This window comes from Enoplosus armatus, chromosome 7, assembly GCF_043641665.1.
Source record: "Enoplosus armatus isolate fEnoArm2 chromosome 7, fEnoArm2.hap1, whole genome shotgun sequence".
In the NCBI taxonomy this organism is placed as follows: Eukaryota; Metazoa; Chordata; class Actinopteri; order Centrarchiformes; family Enoplosidae; genus Enoplosus; species Enoplosus armatus.
Genome location: NC_092186.1, coordinates 26,529,651 through 26,542,052, shown reverse-complemented (window position 1 = coordinate 26,542,052; position 12,402 = coordinate 26,529,651). Strand labels below are relative to the sequence as shown.

Here is a 12,402-nt window from a genome sequence, read left to right as displayed (position 1 = left end):
AGGTCAAGATGTCAGCATTACATGTGCATAAATCTAAAGGCGGTCTTTTGTTTATCTTGGAAACCCATTGAAGAAAACCTTGCCTCTCCACGCAGACGATTTGATTTATTCTAATATTTCAATTCCGTCTTGGTCCAACCAAATAATTTCATCTATCAACATGATGCATTGCAGAAAAGGAGACCAAAGCAACTCTCAAATGTCATCTTAACAGCCCAATTGTTAATTACTTACTGGTGGGTCTGCAATGTACTGCAATTTCTTGAGACTTATCGGCCAACATATACACTGATACCAATATATCTGCAAAAAGCTCTGATATAGAATAATAATTACAAGTAAAACACACTGATTAGTTCTAAGAATATTAGAGGTGGATGACAACACCATTATCAGATATTTTTTAAGGCCAAAATTATTCCCACATCAAACTCAATTTATGTTTTTGTTTCCTTTAATCTTTGCTTTATAAAGATGTATTCGTCTTTATATCTATTAACTATGTGCAAGCTTACTGCTAAAGTGTACTAATCATGTTGGGTAAATGCGTATTTTGAGACATACTGTACCTGAGGCCATGCAGTATTCCGTAATGGTACTCGTGTCAAATATGCAGCAGTAATGTACAATAGGTTAATGTGTGACAGGTTCGTCTCTGGGGGCTGAGACATGGAGCCTGATGTAACATGGTCAGAACGGGAAAAGCTTAAATGTCAGTGTTAAACACTACCATTTACCCAAACAACTATAATCAGCCTGTTTGTGCTGACACATGAGTGCAGAGAGACACCACCACTACCACTCTCTGTTTCCTCTCATCCTGACACCTATTCACAGCTCCTTCAAATCGCTGGAAAAGTCCAATTAAATAGCTATGATTGCTATACACAATCTAAGAATATTTGTTGTTTGTTTTGTTATTTTTACAGGGATGCTTCGATGCTATGTTTTCTTATGTTTTTGCATGAATGGATACAGTGAGCAGTGGTGGAAAGTAACAACAACATAAAAAATATGGCCCACCTCCAACTGCCAGTTCCTACGTTTTGGATGGCACTTTACAGGTTAATTATTTGCCGAGTTAAATTCTTGAGGAGGCAGTCCATTAAAATAGCAAAATAAAATTACATAAATCGTCCACAGCGACCAATCGCTTATGGAGGATATATTCGCCCAATCGCCCAACCCTGATGTTGCACCACCGCCAGTAAGTTTGATCCATATGGATGTAAGTAATTGGCTTTGTTTTTATAGTTCTGGCCATCGCTTCTATTGGTTATGATATCATTGTAAAGTAATTTCTGAAATCTGGCAACATAGATCCAGCCATTATCTATAACCACTTATCCTTTTCTGGCAACATTAGAGACATTAACGAAATCTAACAGGTCAAGTAACCCAAGCTTTTTTTTGGAGGTCAAACTGAAGGTTTGCTCATCATCGCTAACAAATGGGTTTGTTTCCAACCTGTTTGATCGTCTGACTGCTCATGTTTCCTGCCCCATTGGACTGATTGGGTGATTTTGCTGTGTATGGAGACAAACAATAAGCTCTCCTTTCAAGTGTGCTCACTTTCAGTTTTACTTCCAAATAAAGTATTTCATACATTTTTGAAGACAGAGAAAAATGTATTTTATACTTATTTATATATAAACATATATATAAACGATTGGCTTGTTTACAACCTGTCTGACTGTTTTGTTGTAATGATGTCACCGTGTTCCCAGATCTCAGCTATTACGTCGCTGAGTAAAGTATGATCATAGAAATGTTGTATGTATGAAAATGGAATTATCCTTTGAACTGCTCATATATGCGGCTCATTGAAACATACACCCTTGCTAGACTGTCTGCCCCTCTTAGTCTCAGTCACTATCAATCATGTATATAAATACCTAGTATAATATATGTAGAAAAGTATCAAAACTGAACCCCCTTGGAGTGTAGGAACATCACAAGTTTGTAGTTACCACTCATGAACCACACATTGGAGGAGGGAGAGAGTCTATTTACATTGAATTGTCATGATTAGGCACAAGCCAGCATGCCATTTAAAGATGATTCCCCTTTTTTCAAATAAGAGGGTAGGCCTGGTGCTGGAGACAAGCCTCCAGAGGCCTTGCCGGGAGAGAGGGGGATAAGGCCTTTGGTGGAAAAGCGAAAATAAAAATAGAGCACCCACACCACATAATGACATCTACAAAATGACAAAAATAGACTCATACACACACAGTCCTAGAAAGAGGAGGGGGAGGGGCGACCCCACATGTGGCACAGACAGAAAGAATCTTCTAGTCATTTCCTCAAGGCCAGTCATTATGCTGTGTGTGTTTCTGAAACTAGAAATAGCAAATAAAATACACCACAAAAGCTCTGCTAGAATATGTTTAATGTCAAAAATCAGAGAGGATGACATTAAGTGCTCTGTATCCATGCAAGCAGTCGACTCAGCCAGATAATAACAGCTTTAGGCTGGTTATCATGCAAACCTTACTACAATAAGAGCCTGTGCAGAGCGTGAGTCACTGTCAGAAAAATACACATCCATGAATTTAACTACATCAGGGATCTCTGCAAGATACAAATTACAGACACTGGTTGTAACAGTGCTCAGTATGGTCAACATAACCATATTAGTCCTTTGCTTGCTTTATTTTATGTAGCATCTATTCATTGCTGCATTGCTTTTAAAGGTCTCCACGGGCCCACTCAGTTAGTAAATGATAGTTATATTCTGACTAAACTAGCCAGGATTGGTCTATTTTTCAATATGTCACACCCCCAGTGCCCACCGGATGCAGCTAGGTTGCGTTATTGCTGTGTCGCGGCTGCCAGAGACGAACTGCAGCCATTCTATTGTCCATTCATCTGCTGCCTTTCAAGCCAATGTCTCGACGACCACCACACAGGAGCAGACTCTTTTTTCCATTCTGCTGACTTATTTTTTCCAGACTGGCTCACGTCCCTGAAGCATGGAACTCACATGTGAATGTATATAAATGATTACAGTTATTGACAACTGACCTAACATGAATTTTAATGGTGCATTTCCTGTTACTGACTTTGTGTCAACATAAACAATTTTGTCTCAGTAAGTAGTAATTAAGTAGTGAGAGTAGGGGGAAAGAGAAGGATAAAACGAAAGACAAAAAAGCTATGATGGAGATGTTGCATAACCAGAGCATGCCATGACTCTGATCAGGAGGTGCGTCATCATCATTGAAATTTGTTTTTTGAGGCAGGCGGACAGTGTGAACTGGAAAAATGACAGATATTGCTGCTTACTCGGTGGACCATCATGCTGCTCTATTTGGGTCTGACTGTCCTCGAGTCCCTTATGATCTTTTTTTGAAAATGTGTGCATGTTTGTGAGGAGGTCTCTCTTGAGAATGAGACCCCGTGTCTCAATGAGATTACCTGTCTAAATTAAGGTTAAATAAAAAATGTTGGGTTTTGGCAGGCACAGTTGTGGTGCAGTGGATTCATTGTTACATTCCTTGCTCAACTCACTATTACAACAGCAGCAGCCTCACAGCTGAACCAGGTTGTGGAATTATCACCGGTAACAGGAATTTTACCAAAATCCAGTCAATGTGTACTTTTGAGACCCCCAAATGACATTTTGCTACATAAACAAAAACAGGTTAGTATGTTTTTTTTCAGTAAAAGGTCTGGCTATATTCTATGAGAGAAAAGCTAGTAAAAAGTCACACAAAACCATATATAGGACTGTAAAGTTATTAATATTGGTAGAGAAACAAAACATTTTATAATTGAGGAAGGACGAATCAGCTATATTGACAATTCAATTTTAAAGATTTTAAAGTGTGCAAAATTTGGTCCGATGATGGTGCTTTGCTTCGCTTTGGGAAGTGTTAAGGTTGAAAAGCGCTATATAAGTCAGGTTTATTTTTATTCAGTAAAGGATATAGTAAAGCATAACTACCACTTTCTCTCTTTTAACAAACTTTCTACATTCCATGCTTAGTCCTATTCTTTTCTCTATTTACACGTTGCTCCTGGGTACATTAATCAGTTGGGTTGGGCCCCCTGTGTCCACCCCATATGCAATCCATGGCTCCCAATCTGTGTTGGGCTGTGTTAGCTGCGCCCGCCTGGCCGATAAGATCGCTGAGTTGGAAGGAAAAATCTCCACGCTGTACCAGATCCAGGAGGCCGAAAAGTTCGGCTGCAGTTCACCTGTGCAGCCCGAAACATAGCTTTTGTGGACATTTCTAATCTCTTCTGGAAACACCCAGCAGGGTAGAACAGATTGGGGGTTTGATCCCTGCCCCCCCCCTCCGTCCACATGTCGAAGTGTCCTTGAGCAAGATACTGAATTCTAAGTTGCTCCCAATGGAGACCAGCACCTTGCTCGATTGACATTGGTCATTGGTGTGTGAATGTGTGACTGAATGGGTAAATGTGACCTTAACTGTAAAGCGTTTTGGGAGTGAGAACTCCTCTAACTTGCTGATTTCCCTATGCTGGCTTTGTAGACAATGTGTAAGGTGACTTTACATGAAGTGTAGTGTTGGGCAGAGGCCTGATATGTTTATAGGCTAAAGAGAGTCAAGAAGTGAAGGGTGCAACAGTTTGCTAAGGAGAATCTGTCCCAGCCTTCGGGAGGCTACGAGACAGCTGTGTAATAGATCCTGAACAGGAACTTTGACATGGAGCATGCACTGTTCCATCAGCAAATCGACACTCCTCGTCCCCATTCGGGTGCGCTCTCCACCCATTCGCACACACCCTTGCTCTTTCTTTATCTCGATCCTTTTTAAACTGACAACATTATTTTTGATTTAATAAACAACAATAACTGTTCATGACCCTCATATTGATATTAGTCACACCCAGTACTTCCTTATTTTGTGAATGAAGTGGTATACAAGTTGTAGTTGCCATGGACTCGATGCTTGACCACTCGGCAACAGTTAGCCCTACAAACTCCACCTGATTCTTCCTGAACCATCGCAAAGTTCAAACCGGGGGCAGGGACTTTTTTGCCACCTGAAACTATCCCACAGGAACTAAATGTATTAGGTTTTTTGGGGATGTTTTATGCCTTTTTCAATTGAAGAGTTGACAGTAGTCTGGCTGAACTCAAACTGGGAATAGTGAGGTTCATGGTCCTTGCCGTAACCCCTAGGCCACCAGGACCGCCCAGAGGAACTAAATTCAATCCCACTTTCTCCTGCTGAAAAGCAGACGAAGTTCCCGAGTTCCTCAAAAGGTTGTTGGTCCCCTGGTTAAGTTCTTGTAATGGAAACACCCTTAACCCTTCTCTTTATTTTCTGTCATAGCCATGAAAGTCAAATACTTTTGTAAATGGCAGTAACTAGTATCTGTGACACAGACACAGGCAGACTAAAAGGGATTCTACAAAACCTTCGGATTCTTTTCAGAGCTTTTTAAGCTATTACAAACAGCAGCCAGCTTTCTTACAAATGGCACACAAACAAGCATTACAACTCTGTGACATAGAGAGCTCTACATCCCTCAGTAAGTTCTTTGACACGGGAGCTATTGAGACACATTATCAAACATGATAGATAAACACAAGGGGCTTAAGAATGGATTGACTTTTACAACATACTCTTAAATGTCTTTGTCTCCCATGGGAGGTGAGCAGTTCGGCACATGGTTTCTGATTAATCCCTGTCCTGCCTGTGAGTCATATGGCAAACATCAGAGCACAGAGCTGAATCAATAACAGGCACAGTGAGCCCCCACAGTAAGCACTGAAGATATAAAATCTAATGTATCATATCTGCGTGACTCTGTGGGTAGAACAAACCACTGACAGTTTTAGAGGATCGTCCCTGTGGGACTATGGGCATTTTGAACAAAATTCAATTAAAAGAAATGTTATTCAATATTGGTTGATTGTGAATTGATACAGCACAATAAAGCTAATGAATTTGACTTTGTAAAAATTGTAATGTTATCCAAATTCCTCTTTGCCTGTTTGCAGTGAGCTCTTTAAACAGGCAACAGTTTGCAAGGCTGGGGCTCATTTTCATTAGCCATCTAAACTGTGACGCCCATTGAAGCCCAAATCCTTCCAAATCATGTGTATTATACTTATTTTTCAATTATTAAAGTTTTCTATTACTAAACATCTTTAGAATGGAGGTTAAAAAAAATACTGTTGTTTGAACTTGGTGTGTGGTATGTCTTACAGTATTAACATTTTCCCGCCAAAAATGTTGCTATGATACAGAGTCTGGGGTGTTGAGATATCTAGTGTTTGTCTACATTCACTCAGGAACAGGTTCTACTGGACGGTTTCAAATGAAGGAGTGATGAGTAATGTGCACAAACAGGGCGACACGTTATATATTTTACATTTCAAGTGGCTACACACTTTCAGAAACTGAAGGATTTAAGCAACAGGTCCTCCAGATTAAGTGACAAAATATATCCTTTTTAAAAATTTTACTTCTGGACAAGAGTCATAATTACCACGGCCACTTGCCACAGGCTTTGCCACTTGAACATAAACGTATGCCATTTTGGGGCAATTGGTGAAACGACTGATAACAGCTCTCCACCAGCTCACATGTTGTCTTTATCCCGGTACAAGGCTTAAAGATCATACCTCTCACCAGACAACAATGTCAATACTGGACAATTCTGCTCAACCCTGGATTATGTTAAGTGCCAAAGATTTAAAAATTCTTGGTTTCTACACTGTCTGAAAATGGCCTCTATGGTAAGATTAGGAACAGACTGTGGTTATGACAACTATGGTTAAGCTTCCTTTCTGCTTTGCTACATAAAGGACACCCTACTTCCTGCATTGGCACTAAATGGGTTAGGGTTATGGTCGATCTAACCTCACAGGTTTACCAATAATATGAACCTCCCTGATCATCCTGCGAGTGCTTGCAGACAAAGAAAAGAGAGCGGACTATACTGTAGGAGTATGGTGGGAAAAAGTAAAAAGTTCAAGTAGCTCAGGAGGAAGAGAAACAAAAAAACAGCATGCCGCTTGGGTACAACCACAACTTGGCGTTACAGGGAAATTCCTAAACACTGGTCTTACAAGTATGAGGACAAAGTATCAAAGGAGAGTGATTATAATTAACCGTGTGACATTTTCACCTTCACGGCTCGGTTGCACAATAAAAAAATGCATGACATAACTTTATCTAATGTTTTGTCTTTGATCACCTTAATTCAGTGATGCTTTCCAACAACCTGCTTTTGTTGCTTTTCTAATGAAATGAACTGGAATGAGGGGTGTTTTCCCCAGGAATTAATGGATTCTGTCAGTTATTAATGACAAAACAAAACCAAAAAATACGTAGAGGCATTTTTGTCTAAATATAAATCTTGCAACCTATTCACAAATGCAAAACCAAAGCAAGGGGAGCGCCTTAAACTGTAGCTCCTTTAACGATGACAAGATGCTGGTTTTAAAATATCTTGTATGTACCGAATTCAGAAAGTCTCCGTTTCTTCAACCGTCTAAAATATACATCCAAATTTTCAACAAGACGTCTTGGTGGCGATTTTGAGAAGGGGAGCGTATCTATCACTTTCAGATGTTTAGATATGTATCTATACATGGTCCCTGACCTTTGTGGACTCTATAGTTTTGACCGGCAGTAACTAAAATGCATATATTTATCATATACATCTATATATATAATATATTTCTATTTCAAGAAAAAATGCAAAACACCCCAGAAAACCAAGTCCACTGCACCTCCAATGGTAGTAAACATGGGCAATGACAAACTTTTTTGGGGGTCAGGGCGCTTTGAAAGTAGCAATAGTTTCTAATGTTTGGGTTACTTAACTCAACTGAACTACTGTCACCACTCACTTCTTAAATTAATAGCAAGGTTGGATCAGTGGTGTGTGGTCCATTAAGGGCGTTGGGGCGCCACCCCTCCTGCAATTCCAATTGTGAAATACATATTTTAATGAAAAATCGTGTTGGTTACAATATTATTGTAATATCACCTCATCAAATGTGGGGTCAGGGAGTATTCCAGCATAGAAACATTGCGGAGAGTGGGAAGGAAAGGGGGATTATAAGTGCTATAAGGAATGGAAGACTTCTAGCAGCGTTGTAGTCTGACATTTCTTTCACTTTTCAGGGTTTTCTTTCACAAGATTGCTTGAAATAGGTAGTTAGCTGTCGCTAGCTAGAACGTTGCTAGTTGATTAATCTGACACAGAATTTGGTTCAGCTCTTTGGTTGTACATTTATGTTGCGCTATCTCTTACTTTTGTACCAGTTTTCCAGTATGTATGGGTCAATATTTACATGTGACGGCTGGTCAGCCATGGTGTTTCGCACTTGACTGTCCCGTCTCAGCTCCATCCAGGATTCCCCCATTTGTCCAAATGAGGACTTTCTCACGCAGAAGACGATGAGCTGTGAACTCAAATTCAAGCAGAGCAATGGCACAGTGGTTTTCAACCATTTCTGACAAAGCAAACAAATATGTAATCTTTCAGTGCTATGTCACTGGAGAGATGTTAAGAACTCAGTTTTTGACAGTTTGACAGTCAGCAGCCCCCCTGCACTGAATCACATACAGTTTTGTCACACAAACTGTTCTAATCCCACAGTCATTTCTCATGCTTCGGGCTGAGCACAAAGTAACCATCTATTCACCAGATGCCAGGCAGCCAAACCAAAATTCCCTTTTAACTCGGCCCTTGTGGTTCTCATGTTTTGCTTGCACAGCCCCCCACTGAATAGTCCCTGTGTAAAACAAGCCAAAATACTATACAGCCCCACACGTAAATAAATCTATATAAATCTGTCTGGGCTCATATACCAAACTAATATTATAAACTGTAAAAGAGACCGTAGGCTCATATTGGTCAACAATAAAACACACACAGCTGCATTCTCATGCTCGAGATTGTGGTAGGGCTGTGTTGGAAAAATACTTTCCTAACACTTTTGTTCTTTTCTCACACACACATGCAGTGTGTATGTGCCCTATCAGGCTGCATCAGATGACTAACCTCGTCGGACAAATGTGTTGTTTTGTCTGTGTCATTTTAATTCCAGTTACTTAAAATGCGCCGCAGTCGCCTAATCAGTTTACAGGTACATGGTGTTATTTTATGGTCACTCTCTCCCTCTGTGCCCTCCAACTTTGACTTCATCTCCTCCTTTTCTCTCCCCATGTGTGTTATTTCTTTCCTCCTCACTTCTTTCCCACTGTGCAGGGAATCATGTCAACATATGTTAACAGGTGCATGTCTTGCAGCTACCGCCTGGAAGCAAGACGTGGTGATAACATACAGTAACTACATACCATTCATTCTGCTTTACCTCCCTGCAGCCCTTTATTTCTCTCTTTTCAAACTTAAAGAACAAAAGGAGGTTCTGGTTCTTATTTTTTTATTTTTTATTTAATATTAAATCTATTTTCCCAGCCGAGAATTTCATAATTTTAGGGGCAAGGCCACTTGGTCTTTGGTATTGTCAAGACCAAATGCTAAGGTAGTAACCTGTGGTTACTGGTGGTAGGCCTAACAGCAAGTGCAGTAATAATACTGAATGTCACAGAATTCTGGGGGCAACAAAACAAACTACTGGCGTTTTAATAAAGACGTCAATCAATAATTGGCCTTTTTCCACCATTCTGTGAGCAACTGTCACAGTGAAAGGAGTTTGTTACGTCGCTGAGAAGTTGGACGTGTGCAGGCGACAGGCTGCGTGCTCTTCATGGCTAAAACAAAGTGCAGAGATAGGTCTGGCTATGAGAGACTACTCTTCATCTAACAGCTCACTGTGGCTGCTCCTTCTTGTTCCATCACAGTATTTCAAACTAATCCGTCAAAAAATGTCAAAAATGACCGTTGTCTTGTTTTGTTAAGTAACTTGCCAACCAAACACTGTGTGCTGTACACAGTACATCTTCATCTTGATTTTTCCTCCATGCTGGCTATCACTCCCCATGATAACAAATGTGTTGTTCTACAGGTGTCAGATGGGTGTGCAACCTGCTTGATAGATACTTGAATATAAATCCAAATGTGTTTGTCTTCCCAGACGTTTAACTGACATCTCAGCATTGGGTACAAGTCTAGGATAGACTAAGTGCTTTTTGTTTGCTCCAAAATTTACCGTCTTTAAAAATGTATTATTGAACCGGTAAATATAGCAAACAGTCTGTGTTGCCTCACATAATACCCCAAGGATTATGTACTGCTCAGACATGCTGTGTACGCCAAAATAAGAACATTGCAGGTTTGCCCCCCCATACATACAATAAGTATGAAGTTACAGGAGGAGGCTGGGGAGCAGCAGTGCAGCAGTCAGGACACAGAGCTCAGAGTTGTTGAATGTAGACTGAACAAGGATTGGCCATTGTGAGATACAGGTCGTGGACTTGGAGGATGTATGGAACATGTGACTGTAGAATCACTTCCGTGCCTGCTTGAACTACTGCAGGGCTCCATTAATGCTTGTTGTACCCTCCAAGTTGTTCATTGCCCTTATATGAACATAGTCATATTTATGTCCTCTTTTCTGGTTTATGCTAGTAAGGCCTCACTGAGAAAGTGAGTTGTAACGGCCAAGAAGACGATAAAACGTCTTATTATCTAGCCGCAACGAGGTTTTCCTCAGTTGAACCTGCAGAAGGATCATTATCGGCAACTGATAATCAGTTTTATGGACAGGCTGCAGAGTGCCGGTCTATAAAAAAGGAATTTATTGTTGTTTTGGACATAAGGGCTCAGTTTACACCTGGGAACGACATGATGTTCCCCTACTGTATATGTTGACATGTTAATGCACTTTATTTTGTAGCCTAAAGGTGTTCTTTGATTTAAACTGACCTACATTTTAGTCCACTTTGTGGTTGGACCCACTTGACTCCCTGTTTCCTATTGGGTAGGAAGGCAGTCTGATCAGCTCATGAGAGTCCTTTGTTTTTTACGAGTCTAACTGTAAAGTGCCTGGGATTAAAACAACACACTAAATGGCAAACGTTGGTCTTGGTTGGTTATGTAATCACAGTGTTGGTGGCCAGAGGTGAGCCAGACGGGGGGGATTGCCATGCCAGCTGCAGAGCAAAACAACTCTTCAAATAACCATATTCCACATCAGTTGACTGACAGAAGGAAGACTCCATCAAGGTCACGTCATCAGAGGTAAACACTGCAAACAAAACAATGCGATGTTTTGGCTTGTTTTCAGCTCTTAGTATAGCCAGTTTAAGGATGATGACTTGAATGTAAAACTTTACATTAACTTTAGAGTGATGTAAGGGAAAAGGTGAAGGTTAATAGAATGTACATAGCTATAATCGACACAAAATAATCTCAAAGGTAAAACAGTCAAATGTGTGTGAGATTACAACACAGTACTTGTAATAGATCTGTCAGTGCCTTCATATCCGTACAGCAGATTATCAGCCACAGACAGACTAGAGATGCTGAAAGACATCCACACCTCTCCAAGTTGATGACACAACGGCAACAAGTTTTGCTCAGTTTTGGTCTTTTCGGTTTTGCTTCGAATGAAAGCACAGTATGTACTGTACACAGATATGTTCTTCTGTTGAGGTTTGTCACCTTGGAAACCAGGTGCTGCACAAACCTCAACATTTTAATTTTTCTTGGATCCAGATCTGCTTCAAAATGCACATAGTGTCATGGTGATTTACACTGGAGTATTGAAGCTTTGTGTAGAATGATTTGTGCCACATTACACAGGTCAGACTTATGATCACTTTATGGCCATTAAAATGTGTCTTGATGTTGTTGCTCCACTCAGATAAACTGCCAGTCAGATCTTGAACTTGATATGTTGATCTACTGATATGTACATGGAATTCTCTATACCCCCCCCCCCCCCCATAAGGATCTGAATGTACAAAATAAGGAAAAACAAAACTAGAATAAAAAAAAAGAATCCTGTACAAACTGCAGGGTGGTGGCCAGCAAATGTACGGCCTGGTGATCGTCTCCTCGGGTCGCTAGGCCTCGTCCCCTTCCTCTGCCACGCCCGTGTCCTCTGCCTCGTCCCCGCCCCCGCCCAGCCACTGCTTCCCTCTTCTTGCCATGGACCTGGGTGCCACTCTTCGGTTCAATGGTAACCATCTCATGGCTGAGTTTCATCAAAAATCGGACTAGTTTCATGATGGTGATGGAATGTAGAGAGAAATCCTCCATCAAAGACAAAAATGACAGCGCTCAACTGAAAACACAGGCCTCTGTTGTATGGTCTACGTTTCAGTCGCGCTGATATTACGTTGCAACTGCACAATGTATTATTGCAGTTAATGCCAGCCAGGTCATTCATTTATCTTTCATTAAAAGGGATAAAAATGACTTTATTTCAAGAGGTGCTTAGCAGCTGCCCGTCACAATTCAACTGGCACATTCCTGGCTTTAGATGAATTTCTTTGATTT

General features: G+C 40.6%; 1 protein-coding gene across 1 annotated transcript in view; it reads right to left on the bottom strand.

The window, feature by feature from the left end:
• The window catches only part of LOC139287811 (probable small nuclear ribonucleoprotein Sm D1), a 37,854-nt gene extending 25,725 nt beyond the window's left edge, over window positions 1–12,129 (bottom strand). The window contains exon 1 of the mRNA XM_070908988.1: window positions 11,911–12,129. Coding sequence (XP_070765089.1) covers window positions 11,911–12,129 — 219 coding nt within the window. The remainder of the gene's footprint in view (window positions 1–11,910) is intronic.
• Between the last annotated feature and the right edge of the window lie 273 nt (window positions 12,130–12,402).